The sequence below is a fragment of the Tigriopus californicus genome, chromosome 6 (assembly GCF_007210705.1).
Source record: "Tigriopus californicus strain San Diego chromosome 6, Tcal_SD_v2.1, whole genome shotgun sequence".
NCBI lineage: Eukaryota > Metazoa > Arthropoda > Copepoda > Harpacticoida > Harpacticidae > Tigriopus > Tigriopus californicus.
In genome coordinates, this window is record NC_081445.1 from 8,767,294 (window position 1) to 8,786,485 (window position 19,192).

Consider the following 19,192-nt stretch of genomic DNA (forward strand, 5'->3'; position numbering starts at 1 on the left):
GGCCAAAAATACAGGGTGTTTGAGTAAAAAAATGTTTTGTAACTCGGAGAAATAAGGAAAGGAGACTGAAAAAGTTTTGTTAATAATAAGCGTGTGAAGGAGGACATTTTGGTGATGAAGAAATTGAAAGGTTTCTCATTTCTATCAAAATAGAGCCTTTTACGCAAAAAAAAACAGATACTCCTATTTCGTTATGAACTATCGCAAAATATTGGTGATAAATACATACTTCTAGGAAGAGCAATATAGCTTGCAGTGGCTGAATTTGGTACTAACATATGTTAAGCAACACCAACTCACATTAAGAAGCCTTTGGTCATTTTAATACTGCGCCTAAAAGGACACCTTTAAAAAATTGTTTGTTGATTTTGTTGAATCCATCATATGGTGTCATATTTTTTTGCGTTTGTTAAAGGTTGATAAAGATTAGATAGGACTTGTTAGGTCAGCTAACAAAAATTCGTCGGCAGACCAGAAATCAAATAAGGATTACAAAGTAAAAAATAGGCGAAATATAATCTTTCATTTGAATTGTTTTTTGAATGGGATCTGGAAGATTGGAAAGGGATTACATTCTTTGTGGCAGTTTGAAAAGCTCGTAAAAACTGATTCAAATTGTTCAATTTTCGCCATTCTTCATGAACAGCTGATTACAAGCCATATTCATCAAGTAAAAACGATAAATTTACAACTCTTCTGGCTCAAATGTAGGCGTCACTCCAACTTATCTCAACGGTCAGCTACATAGCCTTCCCAACGAGAAATCTGAATAAGTGCCTCCGACAGGTATTCTAAAGCCTGAAGTCGTCACCCTCCTCAGCCTCAAAAACCCATTGGAGTCCCATGAAGGCAAAAGCCCGAAGTCATGGCCATTCATTTATCAATTCCTTAATTTGAACCTGTCCACCAAAGATTTCGGAGAAACCCATGACCTGACTTAACAGACTGTGTAACTGTGTTACATAAGATCCTAAAACATAACTCCACTCCCAGTCACCGATCGCGTGGCAGACCGCAAGTACCCAACGGACCCAGGATCAGATACCCATCCCTGCATACATAGCACTGAATTTTGCCGATCCTCCTTATCCTCGTTTTGCAGCTCCTCCACGGGTCACGACAATTATATTGTCCAAAGAGAGCGAGCGTCAAGTTGTCAAGTGCGTGGAGGGTGAAATGTCCGCCCGAAATGAGGCGAGCCTCGGAAATGTATTACAGTTCGTCCATCCTACTACTACTACATTCATGGGAGGTGAGCTGACAAACTCTTTTTCTGCGTGTCTCTTCCTTCCCATGATGATGTTGTGACAGTAGTCGGACTTCGTCATGGCTTGACGGGGGTCTTCTTGGTTTGGATTTTGTGTGCAGTGAGTGAGCAATGAGTGTGGAGTCCGAGACACAAGAAGCGACTGCAGGAGATCACCTCAATCATGAACCTTTAGATCCAAGTCTATCCTAATGTAAGTGGTGGAAGATGAGCTCGATCCTCTGGCCATGGCATCTTGTGGCATCTTGTTCATCCAGAGTTCCAAGAGTGAACTGGTTTTAGAGCAACTCTATTTTTTCTTACTGCCTCCGAAGGTGATTGAATTCAGGGCAGGACTCGACCATAAATCAAGCTGTAAATGTCAACTTACCACTTTTAACCATGACTTGGAGCGAGTCAGATTTTCTCGTTGGGAGATTCAAACGAATAACTTGGAGATGAAGTCGGGTCCCCCAGTTTCGATAACTTGATCAATTGTGTCCATGGATCAGTCAGATGGATAGTAGTAGTGGAAGAGATGAGCTATTTGAAACAAGGCAATAAATTTCATGAGGAAACAGCTCGTTGACAAATTTGTCAAGAGACAAAAACTGAAATTATGGACGCCGAGCCCAATTGCAATGCATGTACTTATGTACAATAATCGCCTGGAGGACCAATGAGGCTCGTTCTGGATATCATGCAATTAAAAACTGATTAGGCTTTTTTGCTCCTCTCTCTCTCTCTCATTTCAGGGCCATGTCTCAATGTTACTAACCAAGGGGAACCAATTGGAAGTGTACTGATTAGAGTAGACCACGAATCCGAGACTTGATCGCCTCATCTCCCCGGAAAGCTTGTGAACCTTACAATGGGAGTCGACGATAAGGGCTCCAAGGTTCGTTTTGAGGATCTCCTGTCCATGGTTGGGGATAGTGGGCGATGGCAGATCACCATTTTCCTCTTCACGTGGATTGAAGGCATCCTCATTGGATGCCATCATCTGTCCTCTTCATTTCTGGGCGCCTCCATGGACCATTGGTGCAACACCTCCTACATGGATCCCCTTCAGGGCAAATCTTGGACCGTGGAACAGAAAAAAGACTTTGCTATTCCAAAGTAAGCTGACTATGACTTGTGAAAACGGTTTGGTGGACAATCTTATGTTCTATGCATTCAAATGAGGCGATTGCCAAAGGTGGGCGTTCAAATTTTACGACCGTCAAAAAACAGGGGATGTACAATATTTAATATTGAGTCAATAGTGGGTCAGCTTAAGATCACAAGCTTCGATCTAATGATAAAAGAGAAGACGGCTTTTTGGTATGTATATTCAAAACTCGGTTGAATAGTTTCATGAAAAAGATTTATGAGGTATTAAGCTGAGGGGTCGTGAATGTTTTAACGCGCTCAAAAATGAAGTTAAAAGGGTTAGGAGGTAGACCAAATGAGGCGCTATATATAACAAAACAATTTTCATCAGTGAGACTTTTTTGATGGAAAAACGAGGTTGGTCAAACGCAATGGAATTTAAAAAAAAAGAACGTGCTCCCATTTATTTTTGAGGCTGTCCAAAGGAACTTCTTATTTTTTTTTCAAAATGAGATTTCCATGGCAACATTCCCAGAAAATGACTTAAAGAGTAAACAAAAATCAACATCTAGCGTCTTATGCACGTAGGTGTGGTGGGTTCATAAATGTTCGTTTATCCTTTCTCTCTTGGATAAATAGATAGCCCATTCAATTTTCAAACCATCGATTTTTCCAAGTTGAAATGGTTAACTGATTGTTAATTAGATATTTGAGACAGTTTTGAACTTGGCCAGATCCACGGAAAGTTTTAATGTAAATTTGAAGTTTGCCCGCTTTTGAAAAATATATAAATCTTTAAATTTACAAACATAGCCATTATGAAAGTTGAACTTTTTTCCCCCACAGCATCATCTACAAAAGCTGGCATTTAAGCAAGCTAACTCAATTATTATTTTTTTCAACGTACTTTTGGAGTGAATCAACGAGTAAGAAAACACATTTGTGATTTGTCAAAGAAACGCTCCAAATGATATGCAACAATGCTTGAATTAAAAGTTCAGACTAGCTAGCTAAGAATTGGCAGCAAAAGAACATGTACAGTATCGATGATTTTGACACATTTACTTTCACATTTTTCAGCCCCTGGTAAACTGCTAGTTTATGTGGGGAATTTCTGTGAAATGTCCTGAGCTCAAAACGCATATCTCTTCAAGTTTAATTTGGTCAATTTCTGATTTTCGGTACGTTCAACCGCTAGAGGGGCTTTTATCCCAAGCAGTATTTAATGAAATATTCATCTTTAAATAAACCCTCTTTAAGGCAGAAAGATATGTTAAAATGAACTCAATGAATTCTTGCGATTCGAAAAATTATATTCTAAACTCTTGTTTCGTTCTTTTACGTATGTTATGTTGCGGTTTTAGCCAACAGTTTCATCACACGCGCTTCCAAGTTTTTGTAGGTTGACATTACCCCAAGGACTAAAGCTCTAGGAATACTATGCTCACTCTAATATTTCCATTTTAATCCACTAAAATGGTTGACGAGAATACACGTTATAGGGAAAGGAGTGAAAGCTGCCCTTTAAGGTGCTAAAAATATCGAGCTTGTCTCATTCTGAAAGCCAGGATTTGAGTAGCGCGTTACTTTTTGAGTAGAGAGTTACTGGTAGTGTGTTACGTTTCTGAAAAAGTAACGGTTATTTTTTTCTTTTATAAACGAGGGAACGAAAAATGTGCACAGCTTTCTTACCCGATTTTATTAAATTCTACCGCAAATGAAATGAGTTAATTGCCACTGATAGGATCAAATAAATAATCACCGTGGTCATTTATTTCACGTCATATTTACCAATAGTTAAAAAACTGGCATAAACGTTTTTTTGCAACTTTAGGCCCTCTTTTTTTGCAAAAGTAACGGATAACGGTACTTTTGGGGGGTAACGGTTGAAGCCCTGCCAAAAACAATACACTCTTGATAGTCTATAGGCTCAGGTAAAGGGCACTTGAATCTGGCGGCAATTTTCTCAAGATAGTTGCTCAATAATTCCGTTGCTTTGGAGATATTGCGGAAATTGCGCAGTTGGATTGCTTATCCCATGAAAGAGTTAAGTTTTTTACTAACCTGTTTGTCTAACTGTTTGAATAAAGGAATTGTCATGCTTTCTGGACATGTAAGCCCCAAGACCATTGCTTTAGTAGTCGAAGAGCTTGGCATTTAGCAGAGCTAACTTTGTTTGTGGAGATGGTTCTACAATACGGGTTGTTTAAACATATAAACGTCGTTTCCGCAAATTTGGCCATTTGTTTTTTTCGTGTAGGGGTGTATTTGTAAATTATAATTAGCTTTCAATCAAAGAACAAGGACTTCATATTCTCCAAGTCAGTGTGGAGTAAAAAAGGACTTTGCATTCCCGATCGTATGCCCCCTGCATACTTTTGTGAAACATTGCCTTCACCCTAAAACTCAATTATTATCATAATGCACTCCTTTCACGTTTTTGAACTATTGTCTTTTCTCGTATACAGTACTTGGAATGTGAATTCTAGAGAGTAAATGCATAAATAAATGTATCGCTAACATAATTTGATGTTTTGAGAGCAAGTATCAAATCTGATCCTTTCCTTGGATGGTTTATTCATTTGTCAAAAAAACTGTAAATCTAAAGTAACCTCTGCTCTTTTTACATATCCTTCCGAAATGTTACATTTACTGTTAAACCTATTAACGGTTCTCATATCGTTTTCAGAGATGGAGACACCTATGATTCTTGCCACATGTACGATCTCTCCCAAATGGGAAACCGCGTCTCCAACGATTTTTCCGTGGCTCTTCAACAGAGGAAAGACTTAAACCTGGATATTGTATCTTGTGAGCAACCAGGAATCCCGGAGGCTCAGAGTTGGGAGTACGACCAAACCGAGAAGATCACATCCATTGTCAATGATGTAAGTCTGCCACACTGGAAACGTGATTCGGAATAAAATGTCATGTTTTATGCTCCTTGTTTAGTGGTATTTGGTATGCGAGAGATTGCCGCTCCTGTCCACCGTTCAAGGAAGTTACATGTTTGGCGTTTTCGTCGGATGCATTGTCTTTGGATGGGCTTCCGATCGGTAAGTTTGTAGAAATTTTCAAGTAAGAATTTACATTCACATTCTAAGAATGCAATCAATAGATCAGGGCATCATGGTGTCAAAATTTGAATACGAACCTCAATTTGAAGCGGCATCAAAGCATAATCCTTAATAAAATTGCTCCTTCCCTTCAAGAATGGAAGTAGGAATCTCAAAGCAGTATGATTCTAAAGCTATGTTATTAAAATCATAGGTATGGACGTCGAAAGACTATGTTGGTGGCCTCCGTGATCCAAGCCATTTCTAGTGTGGCCGCAGCTTTCACTACCAACTACATGCAGTTCGTCTTTTTGCGGTTTTGCATTGCCTTCTCGGTGTCGGGCGTGTTTGAATGCGGCTTCGTTTTGGGTGAGACAAGCTCCCAGAGCTCTCTCAGACTCAAAATTGAATTGGTTTTAATTCTTGGCTTGCAGTCACTGAGATTTGTGGTGCCAAATTCAGGACATATTTTGGCATCTTGACCCAATTCCCATTTGGCATCGGGGCATCACTCTTGCCTATCGTGGCCTACTTTATCCGGGAATGGACCACATTGCAACTCACCATCTCTTTGCCTTGCGTTCTTTTGGCTACCTATTACTGGTAACTTAGGTTTCATTACACACATGTTGAAATCCAAACAATGGTCTTTATCTTGAATTTGGGGTTAACTTAGGTTTGTGCCAGAAAGTCCCAGATGGCTGATACAAGCAGGAGACTTCAAGGAAGCTCTTAGGATCCTCAAAGAAGGAGCTAAAACCAATGGGAACACGCTGCCACCGGACGACGAGATCCTAGAGATGATGGAGAACCTCAAGACCCAAGTAAGTTGACTTGTTGGGATGATTGGGAGATCAAAGTGAGTAACGGTTCAAGGATTACAGGAAGACGAAATCAAGCATGAAGTGGAGGAAAAGACAACTAAAGAGAAGCTCTATGAGGTGTTCAAAGAGCTCATCATTTTGGTGGAGACGCCGGAGATGCGAAAGAGAACACTGAACATCTTCTATTCATGGTTGGTGGTGGCCATGGTCTATTACGGGCTGTCCTTCAACTCCAAGAACTTGGGTGCCAATCGATATGTCTCGGTCTTTATATCCGGTTTTGTGGAGGTAATAACCCAGGGAATCTTTGAAGACCTGGAATAAAGGCTTAAATTGTTAAGTGGACATTTTATTTTGTTAGGTTCCAGCTGTGGTGGTGATTTTGCCGTTGCTTAGCACTTTGGGCCGAATGAAGTGTTATTGCGGTACCTTTATTGGAGGCGGCATTGCTTGTGGTCTTGTGGCTATCATAACATTGGCCTTTGATGCTTCATGTGAGTGATTTTGTTGTAAAGATAACACTCCCCTTCTTTTACATTAATCAATTTGATCAAATTTCCCCTTGAATCTGACCCGAAAGGAGTGGATGTTGACGGTAGGGCATGCAATGTGTGTTCGCTCTATTATCAGCGAATATTTGCTTTATTTATAAAAGAAGTAGTCTTACGGTACAACCTTTTTAATTGGGCCATTTTACTTCCAGCTATGATCTGGTTACCCGTGACCATTGCCATGATTGGCAAGTTCCTCATTTCCATGACCTTTGCCATCGCTTACCTCTACACCGCCGAGTTGTTCCCCACTCCAGTAAGGAATGTTGCAGTGGGAACAGCATCCACATTTGCACGGATAGGATCCATGGCTGCCCCATATATCGTGGATCTTTTGGTAATGACGAGACTTGATTGGGGAGTGTGACGACAAGCCTGAGATGTCAATGAGTAACTCCAACTTTGTTTTACAGGGAGCAGTCCACCCTGCTATACCAGTTATCATCTTTGGGTTGTTCTCATGCACGGCAGGAGTTTTCGCCCTTACGTTGCCCGAGACTTTGAACAAGAGAATGCCAGAGTCCGTGGCAGATGTTGAGAAGTCGGCTAAAGGGTAAGTGAGGAGTCTTGAACAAGGTGTTCTGGAGTAGCAGGTCCAAACTCCCCAACCGGTTGGCACCATCCATTGATGAGAACGCCGAATGGAAGGCAAAGAGGACTAACGATCACTAATTTCTAGGTACCAGGAGGAAGAAATGAATGCTGTTGGTGGACCATCTCCAGACAATGCAGAGTCAAAGACAGAAGCATAACCAGTTGTTCTCCTGCAGCACCAAAATTCATCTCTCCTTCAAGACTGAATTAGCCTCTTAAGATCCACTTTAATCCTGCAAATGCTCTCTTTCTCTCGCATCATAACTTTTATCATAACTCAACACATCTCCCCGAACTTAAGGTTTTGTCCCCCCAAAGCCTTATGTTAGGTTTAAGGCCGTTGCTCAACCACTCACCCCCCTGACCTGGCTTTGTCTGGGCCTAGTGTCCCTTCTTATAACTCGGATTGAAGCTTTGAAACCACCCAACACCCCACGTCTTTTTGCGGAACAGGTTTCCCAACGACGTTGTGAACTTGTTTCGGGTTGTTGTTGGCTTTGAAGGCGTGCCTTTTCATCGCGGAATCACGGAACCTCTCTCTATATCTCCAGATTTGTTCACATGACTCTGGATGGTGAATCCGTTTGGATTTGAGCCAAGAACATCTGCATTCCCGGGAAACACTGCCACAAATTGGCGCCAATTACAAAGGACGACAGTGGTGTGGCTTTCTACAAAGAGTTTTAGCACAAAAGCCCACAAAAGTGCCGTGGTCGACCTCTCTGAAGTTACAGCAACTGTACATAGTGCTTTCATCATTCTTCTAGCTAGCGTTTAAGGTTGTATCATTATGTTCAGTATCTTTAAGCACCGAAATTTACATGTATGATCTTGTCGAAATCTCCATTACAAACCCTCGAATAGTATACAAATCCAAAACTTAGGCCTCTCCACCCGCTACGTTTGATAATAAGTAAGAGCCTCTCCCCTTGACCACAATTTAGAAGAAAAAAAACAACAAACAGAATTGTGCTTGCGGATTGAGGCATTCTCATGACTTTATTTTAAGGTTTAATTTTCATATAAAGCGCATGTCTCTACACCAGCATTCATTTTATTTTATGATCTTGTTTCGTAAATTAATATTTGTTTTATTTCATTCCAAAGCATGACCCCCTCCATGCAAACATGAAGCCTTTTGCTGTGGATTTCAAAAATCCGAATCATTTTCTTTTACTTGAGTGAATATATGTGTTTTGTTTCTTTACTTAAATGTTGCTTATATTTGATAACATTGCGAGCACCGAATATTACTTCAAATCCAGATGTTGACAATTTACCAAATATCCTAGTCTTGTGTTGTACATACTATCATCCTCATAAAAAAAAACACGAATAAAAGTGAACAAATACGTAACCCAGCCGTCACATTTGTCAATGGTTCTATTTCAAGCCTTACAGTTCATCGGAAATGAAGTCATTGAACATGGCAAAAGCATTTTCTGGTTGTGATCTAGGAACCATGTGTCCAGCGTTTCTCATAACAAAGAGTCGCAGATTTTGAACTGAGGTCAAATAACCAGCAACTTTCCCGTCAACTCGGTACACCTCAGCATCTGTAGAGTGATATTCATCCAAGCCTGACCATGTTTCCATGGCTTGGAACATGTTCAAGGTTCCTGTGTGATGACAAATGATATCCAAATTTCCGTTGTAAAGCAATACCTAAGATGAAATCGTCGGATCTATTAGAATTCAGTCTCGCAACCTAATCAACCCATTCTTATTTACCCGATAGCGGTCAAGCAGAAACTCGACTGTAGCCTTTTGGGACTTGAAAATATCCTCTCTTAAGTGATCATAAACGGCTCCAGATTGTGATCCAAATGGACGATTCCCCACATGAGCTGCCTTTCGCGTACTTTCTTTGTTAATGAAATCCTCGAAGTTGTTCTCCTCGTCAAATTCATGACATTGATTAATGCCAAGCGTTTAGGAACATCCCATTTTGTTCAGGAAGTAACTCACCTCAGAGTTCCAGGACTATGATAAAGGGTCTAATACATTTTCATGTGAAAAATAATACCTTGGGATTCTTTTACCAGCCAAGCAGAAAAATATTTTTCATTAGCCACGTGCTCCTTCATATTTTGCTCCCTTCTCAAAAGCTCGTCTCGGTCGATTTCGTCCAACAAACCCGCCTAGAACAGTGAGCCAAAACATGACAGCTTTGTTAAAAAAGATCCTAATGTTGCAATCTATCTTTACCTGATAGAGGTAGTCCGCGTAGACATTGGAGTCCACAGGAGACATGGCCCCGTTGCCAATCCCCAATCCTTGGAAGTTGATTTTGAAGCTGGAGACCTGATTCTCATCGTGGATCTTCTTGGAAATGGTGGGCACATATTTCCCGGCATATGACTCGCCGAACGCAAAGAAAGGGTTGGACTGATATTCAGGGAACAAGGTGAACCATTGAACCAAACATTCATACAAATCCACGCCCACTTGTTCTTGAGTGTCCACGAAACCCGAGGATGTGTGACTGAATCCTGGAACACACAATGATCTGGGTTTGCCAATATTCTTACTCGTGATACTTGTATCTTGAGAGTTACCAGTTCCTACGGGGTTATCGATATAAATCATATTGGCTTTTCGATTCCAAGAGTACGGATTGATCTTGGCCTCAGTATCGCTTTGAGTTTCATCGGTATAAACGGCGCTCAAGGGTCCATTGATTTCAAAGAGCCCGAGCATTGAGGAACTTCCAGGTCCTCCTTGCAACCAGAGCACCAACGGAGCTTCCGATGAATCCACTTCCTAAATTTCAAAGGGGGGTATTTTATGATTGAACCTTAATTGATTGTGGGAGGAGGACGGATTAGAAAATGATGCTTTATGCCAACAAATGTGAACAATTTTGCAATGTATTTGTGATTAAATTGACGATGAAAAGCGCAAAAATTGGCAAAATATTTTCTTTTTTGGGGATGCCTTTGGGTAGTTCTTGTGGTAATTTGTAAGGCAACATTATTTTATGATGTTGCTCATCAAGACATTGAAGGGTTGGCATTGGTTCCTGCCTGCAAGTTAGAGTATAACAAGACATACCTTTGGTTAATAAGAAATGAAAAATTATTGGAGGATTGTAAAAAAGTCTAGAATGGTTCCAACCTTTTTTTACTTTACTTCTATTATATGTAGGTAGCTGGAACAGTGGCTCTAGGTGGAACACTGAAATGTCAAAGGTTAATGTTTGCACATTTTGACATGACATTCTCCTATGCACTTCCTGCACAAAATTCGGGATGATATTACACTTACGCCCTCTCACATCTTCAATAAATGCCCAAACATTCCAACTCGAAAAGCAATATTAGAATCGATCAAATTTGCAGACTATCGAATCATGTCACTCTCAGTATCAATCTTTTATTGGTGTTCCAATTCTGGAGAGTAACATGGTCACTACAATTTTTGCATTTAATTCAATTACAAAACATATTTCCTATTGCAAACGTTTTGCAATTTATCAGAGACATTGGATGAATGAGAATTGAAGGGCAGCAATTTTTCTTTCAATCATAACCGAGCAATAACTTCAACTCACCGTTGCGGGAAAGAACCAAAAGAACATATGGCTGTCGGTCTCTTCATTGACCGTCAAGAATCCTGAGTAGCTTTCTACGTCCTCGTTTTCCAGACCATCTAAAGGCTCCACAACCTTTGCCAAGTTCCTACCCATTTCCAAGTCTCCACTTTGAATGTACGGAGTCAAGTACAAAGGCTCTCCCACGTCACTGTGTAGGAATGACCTTGCTCAACTTCCATGTTTGCCTTCGGATGATTTTTCATCTTGAACTACTTACCCTTGAATAGGTTTGGGATTGTAAACATGACGCCAAACGGGAAAGTCCTCGGCCAGAATGGAGACTATGACCAACGAAATAAGCAAGAGCTTCATCATTTCGACTTTGTTTAAAGCGAAATGAGGACTGATCAAAAGGAGTCAACAAGGCGTGTATGCATTGAATGTCCTTTGCTTCGTTTTATCTAGCTAACGTCGATTGTTTATAGGATTGAGGACAAAATGACAATTATGACCTCAGCAATCTTTGCTAAACTATTTCGCAAATAAATAATAAGATTTCAAAGTTCAAAGCTGAGCAAATATTTATTCAATCTCCTCTACATGGAACCATCCAAAAACTGTTCAAACATATCTTGAGCAGCCAAAGGTTGGCTCAAGGGCACCATATGACCAGCATTTCTCATCACGAACATCCGGAGATTGTCAACAACCTTGAGATATCCCACCACATCACCATTTCGGTCCTCGAACACAGATCGATCCGTGTTGTAGTACTTGTCAATGCCTGTCCAAGTCGTCATAGCAGCAAACATGTCCAGAACACCACTGTGGTTGCAAATGATATCAAAGTTGCCGTCATAGATCAGGACCTATAGGAATCCAAGCGTGATTTTCATTATGAGAGGTTAGGAGTAACAAGGAGCTATAACAAATCACCTTGTAATTGTTCAAGAGGAACTCAATGTTTTCCCGTTCGGGTCGCATAAAGTCGTCCAACATGGAGTTGTAGACAGCTCCAGATTGCGATCCAAAAGGTCGATCTCCAGCATGGATAGCTTTACGAACGATGTCGCTTTGGGCATACTCCTCATAATTGTCTTCCTCAGGATCAGTATTGCAGTGTGTGATTTCGTAATAATAGGGGCATCCCATGGCACTCAGGAACATGTCAAACTCCTTGTTCCATGACTACATACCGTATAGAAAAATAGATTTGGTCAAGCAATTCTTTTAAGGATAAACAGTGCTTTGGGACTCACGCTCCAAGCCTGGAGCCACTCTCCATTGGCGGCATGATTCTTCATATTTTGCTCCTCGTCCAAAAGTTCGTCCCTCAATTTCTCATCAACCAAACCAACCTAGACTCGATATAAGAGATTCAACGGGTTCAAAACATTGCTCTCAAATAAGTCAAAAAAGGTCCTTCAAACTAACCTGGTAGAGGTAATCTCCATACACGGCAGTTTCAGGTGGTGACATGAAACCATCACCAATGCCAATGCCAGCCAAATTGATCTTCAAGTCGGCAGTGGGATTCTCGTCATGGATCTTCTTGGCAATGGTGGGAACCCACTTGCCGCCATAGGACTCTCCGAAAGCGTAGAACTCATTGGGTTGGTATTCCGGGAACATGGTGTACCATTGAATCAAGAATTCGTACAAATCAATGGCCACGTCTTCTTGGCTGGTTGGAAGCCCGTCGGTCGATGTAAAACTGTATCCAGAGCCCACAGGATTGTCAATGTAGAGCATGTTGGCCTTGTTTGCCCAAGAGTACTCGTTCAAGGTTCCGACAGTGTCTCCATTCTCATCAAATCTGGCAATGATGGGACCATGGAGCTCAAGCATACCAAACAAGGAGGAACTTCCAGGACCACCTTGGAGCCAAATCACCACAGGAGCTTCAGCAGGATCAACTTCCTATCAGAATGAGTCAAATGAGGATGGGTGCTAGATTTCAAAGATTTTTTTTAGTGGATCTCTTACTTGAGCGGGGAAGAACCAGAAGAACGTATGACTATCCTGGGCTTCATCCACGGTAATAAAGCCAGCATAGCTCTCCATGGGGGTGGATTCAGTGCCAGGTAGAGGATCCGTCACACGGGCCAAATCCTGAGCAGTGATGATATCTCCATTTTGGATATACGGGGTCAAAAACAACGGCTCCCCCACATCCCTAAATGCAATATGAGAATAGAATGGTATTGATCAATATATTCGCTAGAAAGGCTGTGTGGTACATTACCCTTGAGCTGGAATCTGCTTGTGGACTTGGGGTCTCAAGGGACGGTAGGCCAATGCTACGGCCAAGGTTAAGGCAAAGACCAACAACTTCTGCATGGTGTGACTTGTCAAAAGGCACCCCTCAAAGTGAATAGATTAATTTGTGCCTCCGATTGAAAATGATACGAGATTGCTGATACGAGAATATGACATCACAGTATCAATAGCTTTTAGAGCATTAAAAGTCTAAGGGTCGTCTTAAGGCATCTGAGTACATGATCTGACCTTTCATGCACAGTTTAATCTAGGTACGATTTAGACCCTACTGGATTGATCTGTTAAAGATGATCTCTGATATTGAATGCTAGCCAATGTGTTCCCACTTATTGACATGAATTATGGTTTTTTATGTAATGACTATTACCTAAAGAACAAACCAAAAGTCAATAAAAGACCTATATTCCAATGAATTGAAGGTGGCCTAAAAGGGAATACTTTTTGCCACAGATAATTCAAACCATCAGCCTGTAACAGGTCTTAATTTCGACTCATTAAAAGAAATATAACAAGAAGATCAATGTTCTTGTGGAAGTAGCTATTGGTAGGGAGGTCTCATTCATTTCCACTTATAAACACTTTATTTCGTGCCAAGGTCCTGTGTGAAGAGCTGCCCTATTGCTAGCTTCAATTTAGTTCGCCGTTGCGATAGAGCACTCTCCAACAATCCCATTTTTCCACATGGGGGCGTATGCCCATATGTTTGGAGTGATTTGCACTAAAGTCAAGCTCATATATCAAATGGAGAGATAGATGTCTTAGTTTGTCACCTTCAAGGTCTCGATCTGTCCATTGTAACAATGTATGGGCACCATCTCTTGTTCAGTAAACTCCAGTAAGCTCTGGACATATTTGACGCCGTCAAATGTACCCGAATAATGTAACGGAAAATTTAGAAACCATTGAATTCAACCTCCCGACTAGAAATTTAAAAAAAAATCGTAGTCACGCTGTCCAAGCCACGCAGATTCACTTGCCCACAATTTCAAAGTTTTGGGGAGGAATATGGCAAGTTTTAGGCTGTAGCTAAAATGATTTTTTTCCACCCGGTTTTTATTCTATAGTCCAAGTTTTCAGCTATCCAAGTTTAGTTTGAGCAAAACGGGTGATACAACATTGACAAAAAAGAAAATTGACTTGCGCGAATCTCTAGTTGCCAGAAACTAGAGACTAAAGTCTCTACCAGAAACATCCAAGCACCCCTTGAAAGTGAATCGAAGGTGTTTTAACAACTACAGAACGAAATAGAGCTAATTGTTTCACGATCCTTAGATTCCAATGTCAATCATCTTGAATTATAAACAATACGACTCTTGAAAACTAGAGCATAATGTCTGAAAATGACCAGCAGTGACCTTTCAAAAAAATGAAAGGTGAAAACCGATCCAAGGTAAGGCCTAAATCTTCGTTTTAGCCCTGTTTCTTGATGAAATCAACCCTAACGGGATATACGACGACAATTGGAAAGACCTCCAGTTGAATTGCGACCTCCATGGTTGGACCCAAGGACAACGTCACAACGTCCACCCACGCCGTCCTTGGTTAGACCGGGCTGCTTGCTCGAAAGTTTTCTTTATAAGGGGACTTCAATTTTCCAGCCAGCGTTGTACATTTGGGGGTCAGTCCGCATGGTAATATTCCCATTTCGAAATCGACATTTCAGTCGTTTGAAAAGCGTGAGAAATTTGGATCTTGCGAAATCTCTCCAGCCTGTTGGTTTAGCCACCCACCAAAGGGAACAGCGTTCGGGACTTAGTCTTTTCTAACGAGCCTATATTCTACGTAAGGCTAGCCAGATCCGCAAACTCTAAATCATTGGTGGATTACATATTATGCGAACATAGACTTTATTGCTGCAGAATATTGGATTCCTCAACAGGACTCAGGACTCATCAAAGCAGGTTCATGGTACGTCAAAACATAGAGGAAGCAACTCCTAGAGAGTGCGACGAGAACTAGCCAGGTGGTCTAGTTTTTAGGGCTAATGAATGTCAGCTGACCGGCTGCTGGGGTATAGTTTCTGATTGTAGAGGCGCTGCTTTCCATTAGCTAGAGTTGCACTGTCCACTAATTACCAATTCAGCTGCAGTAAAAAACCACAACAAACTCGATCTTTACTCTTCTATCTTACTTCTTCTATGGTCACTTCGAATATAATTTAAATATTTTGCTCTTCTGAGGCATTTTTGAATAGTCTGGCGTCTTTAGATCCAATATCTAGAAAATGAAGGTTTATTTTTCAAAAAGTCATTAAATTCGACTTTTTCTCTGAACATGCCTCAATCATGACCATCGAACTTGAAACCTGCAATAAATGTTCCAAATTTGTTGCATTTTGATGCTTGGATAAGCCAGCATTTTTTGACCTTTTGACGTGGAAACCAGTGCCCTACTTGTAATACTGCATTTTTGTATCCTGATATTAACTTCTTGCACTACTATGAAATAGCTAACCTGTCAAGTACGCTATTTGGCTAGGTTTAATGTTAGTACCACTCTAACACCGAGTTACGGTCAATTGAGGAGTATTGGTGAAAACTGTACAATGGTAGAAGTTCATTTTTGGGTAATTCAGGAGAAAGAAGGAAAAAAAACCCTGAGGGTAAGATGATTGATTCAAAGTGTCAGGGCCAACTAGAGGTCTCGGAGATCTGCCGGAATAGCTTGAGGGACTCTGATGATCGTGTTCTTAGTGGCAAGGTGTTCCCTGTATTGGCCAAACGAACTAAGAAAGAGTATTCTCTAGCCTTAGGACATGCTAAAGGAAACCAGAGCATCTGCGCTTGGGGGGCCCTGGTTTCTCAGGCACTCTTTTCTTTCAGGTAGTCGAAGGGTGTCTCACATTCGTCGCTCAAATTGACGTTCGCGAGGCCATTTAGGAGCTTGTACGTGCACAAAAGTTCGGTTTTTATCCGAAAAGGAAAAAAAGGGAAAAGAGAAAAATGGCTAAGTGGTAAAAAAGTGGTAAAACTTCTAGGGGTAGGTAACATTCCTTACATGCAGCTGTTAAAAAGTTGCCACAGGAAAAATAGAATAGTCTAAAGGGCTCATAGTATGTCAATTTTTGACCTTAGGGGACGAAAAGGGGAAAAGGGACACGTTAAAAAGGTGAAAACATAGCTTTTGGGAATTCAATTTAGTTGGAAACAACAACTTTGCGGTTTAGTGAAGTTTGATAAGCGCATGTGCTTTATCTGCATGGACACAGAATTGCAAAAATTGATTCTTTTTATGAAGCCCATTTTGATGCAATTTTCTCCTTCATTTTTACAAAAGGGGACGAAAAAGACCAATATTTTAAGATTTGTTCCAAAGTACTTAGTCTAATGATATGTTAAGGTACAAATTGTAAATTAGGCTATAACATAACAACATTTTGCTCAACTAAAAATTCTACTGACTAAGGTTTTATACCTTCTGCCTTTATTTGCAAGCTTTTTCATGCGTTTCAAAAATTACAAAGTTCTTGATTTTTTTTTGGGGGGGGAGTCGCTCCTGATAATGTATGTAGTAAAAACATTAAACCTATTTTCTCTTATCAAATTATCACGAAACACTTATTTTTGAGAAAACCAGAATGGTGCGTATTTAAGTATTTAAAAAAATCTTAAATCTTTTGACTGTCTTTTAATATCCTTTTTCATAGATATTTGGACCGTTTTAGTTCTGTATTATCTAAATATTTCGCGTCTAAAAGTTGTATATTTTCGGAGTCTCTAGTCATGTGGCTCGAAAATGACAGAACCTCATTCAAATAACTTGCGAATGGTCGCGATTTAAAGTGTTTCAAACAATTGCAGGTAGGATCTATACAATTTATTTTGTTTCTTAAGATTTTTTGAGCTAGAGAAGTCCAAAGATATCTGTTTTTTTTTCTCTCGAAATTTTAAAACGCATTCTAACCACTCTGCCAATTCATTTGAATGAAAGCTTGACCAAGACCTTGCTCTTTCTTTATAGACAAAGACTAGCCTCTGTTAAAATGTCTTGAACATCTTATGGCGGACACAAAGTCACAGTGTCAATTTTCATCGAGCCTCATTTTCATAAAGCTAAAATGGGAAAAGTATCCTTCATTCATTAAAAAGGTTTTACCCTGCCCGACCAACATTCCTGTCTGCAATATATTAACAGCTGGAAAGTAAGCACATGGTTAAAATACGAATTTCTGGTACATTTTGATCAAAAAAAATTAGATTTTATAAAGTCTTTATTGCGAGATTCAGGGTCCGCCGTTCGAGGCGATGATCCACTGCAGGGGGGAGGGGAGACCTAGGATCGAACCTATGAACCCGAGCATAGCTCGGTCGCGCGTTAATCAACTGCGCTACAACCATCGGGTAATAAATGGACGAATAATAACCTTTCATTTTAATAGTACTGGGTATTACATTTCCTGTGACGATTAGAACAGGCCCGTGAAAAAACAATCCCCCCCAAAGAAAAGTTATTGTTTGGTTGCATTTGGCATCTTCAATGATTGATGCCCAAAACGGCAAAAGATGAATCACTCGAAAATCCAAGGACAACATATTAGAAATAAAATTCTTCACGTAAGCTTGTTCAAGGAAAAGATTTAGAGGAAGGCTCATTAGCTTTTGCACCATGACCAGTAAATATGGGAACAGAGAAAAAACATTTAATTGAACAATTACGCAGGGTATCAGATTGAAATTTTGTGCAAAGGCTGGTGAAACCTTTTCAACTCAACTTCGTTTCAATAGCTTTCACAATAGTCTCCGTAATTAGTAATGACGCCGGGCAGACACTAAGGAAACTGATCACTTTAGTACCTCACCATATTCTCCTGTGAAAAAGTGACCCAGCCAGTTTCATTGTCGGGATACCTTTATGAACTGAAATGGAGGTCTCAGCCTCACCAATGAATCACGAGGATTGAGAGGGCAAGTTGTCGGACCAATAGATGACGTTGAGGAAGACTCTACCCCAAAATGCCGTGAGATGACGCCGAATGGATGCGCCCTCAAGCGAGGAAATTTCCCTGCCAAAAGTACCTGTTGAAACCGAGCGAATTGGCCCATTGTGTCAAGTTGCATTGTCATTTCCTAAATACATGATTACGAGTTAAAGTCGAGGTCCCAAGTTTTAATTTTTCCGGAAAATCGACGCGTCCGCGGTATCATTGAGATTTTCTTGATAGAGGCCTTGCTGCTACACAGGCCAATTATCTGGAGGAAATGGCATGGCCCCGCTGGAATCACTTTTATTGGCATGTGCACATCTGTGTCATCTCTATTTTTGTAAAGTAACCAAAACAAGGTTGAAGTGAATATGTCTCATCAGTCTCTGCTCAAAATTTCGACTCAATATTTATTATAATTTGTATTTTTTGCTACCGGACAAATCCTCCCAAAGGCCTGTTTTTTTTAATGTTTGTACCTTGGAGTTAGGGGCTTGGATGTTAACGGCTATGTAAATACACTCGGTAAAGTGGTGAGTGGATGCTCATTCTAGGCAACGTCCAAGCCTTAATTCATAGGCACGGGCGTTTAAAAAACTAGCCTCAGGACTACGTCATCTCCTCTGAAATAATGGTTCATGCAACAACAAGGCCTCCATCAAGAATCAAGACGGCCTTAAGGATGCCGTCGAAAGAGCTACGTGGAACTAATGAGAGGTTGAGATATCTCCAACGTGTAAACTTATTGGAAATAAATTCTCTGTGTGACGTCAGCTGAATCAGCTGTCAATTTTACATTTCTCAACCTCTCTTTCGACAGATGGACTTACTCGACGCGATTCATCTGTGCAGCTGGAGCTTGCACCAAAGTTCAGAAAAAAATCGGGCACTGAAGACAATTCTTAATGGTGCATGGATCATAACTCTAGGTGCCATTATACAGTCCTGAAGCGATCAGTTTCCTTAGTATCTGCCCGGTATCATTACTAATTGCGGCGGCCATTGTGAAAACTATTGAATCAAAGTTGAATTCCAAAGGAAAGGCATATTTCTTTGTTCCCATGTTTACTGGTCATGGTGTACAACCCTCAAT

The 19,192-nt window shown here is 40.6% G+C and overlaps 3 protein-coding genes across 5 annotated transcripts; 1 reads left to right on the plus strand and 2 right to left on the minus strand.

Moving 5' to 3' along the window:
• Positions 1–791: 791 nt before the first annotated feature.
• Positions 792–8,720, plus strand: LOC131881738 (organic cation transporter protein-like). Of its 3 annotated transcripts, none has more exons than XM_059228685.1 (12): positions 792–1,252; positions 2,002–2,365; positions 5,028–5,226; positions 5,291–5,394; positions 5,609–5,763; positions 5,829–5,997; positions 6,071–6,218; positions 6,279–6,506; positions 6,580–6,712; positions 6,922–7,106; positions 7,183–7,322; positions 7,449–8,720. In XM_059228685.1, exons 2-12 carry the CDS (start codon positions 2,118–2,120, stop codon positions 7,519–7,521), a joined length of 1,782 nt encoding a protein of 593 aa, XP_059084668.1. In that variant the 5' UTR covers positions 792–1,252; positions 2,002–2,117; the 3' UTR covers positions 7,522–8,720. The 3 variants fall into 3 exon arrangements, with proteins under 3 accessions (XP_059084668.1, XP_059084669.1, XP_059084667.1); XM_059228686.1 differs by lacking the exon at positions 792–1,252 and adding an exon at positions 1,285–1,460 and having other exon boundaries at positions 7,915–8,720; XM_059228684.1 differs by lacking the exon at positions 792–1,252 and adding an exon at positions 1,287–1,460.
• LOC131881739 (probable serine carboxypeptidase CPVL) lies at positions 7,182–11,335 on the minus strand. Its single transcript, XM_059228688.1, is given in 7 exon segments — positions 7,182–9,028; positions 9,095–9,346; positions 9,406–9,504; positions 9,572–9,855; positions 9,922–10,126; positions 10,917–11,106; positions 11,176–11,335. Coding segments are annotated over 7 exon segments (1,398 nt in total). The 5' UTR covers positions 11,274–11,335; the 3' UTR covers positions 7,182–8,758.
• Positions 11,336–11,461: 126 nt separating this feature from the next.
• LOC131881740 (probable serine carboxypeptidase CPVL) lies at positions 11,462–13,303 on the minus strand. Its single transcript, XM_059228689.1, has 6 exons — positions 13,144–13,303; positions 12,885–13,074; positions 12,333–12,818; positions 12,158–12,256; positions 11,835–12,086; positions 11,462–11,767 (listed from the first exon to the last, which is right to left on the minus strand). The coding sequence occupies exons 1-6, from the start codon at positions 13,236–13,238 to the stop codon at positions 11,495–11,497; spliced, it is 1,395 nt and encodes a 464-aa protein (XP_059084672.1). The 5' UTR covers positions 13,239–13,303; the 3' UTR covers positions 11,462–11,494.
• Positions 13,304–19,192: the final 5,889 nt, after the last annotated feature.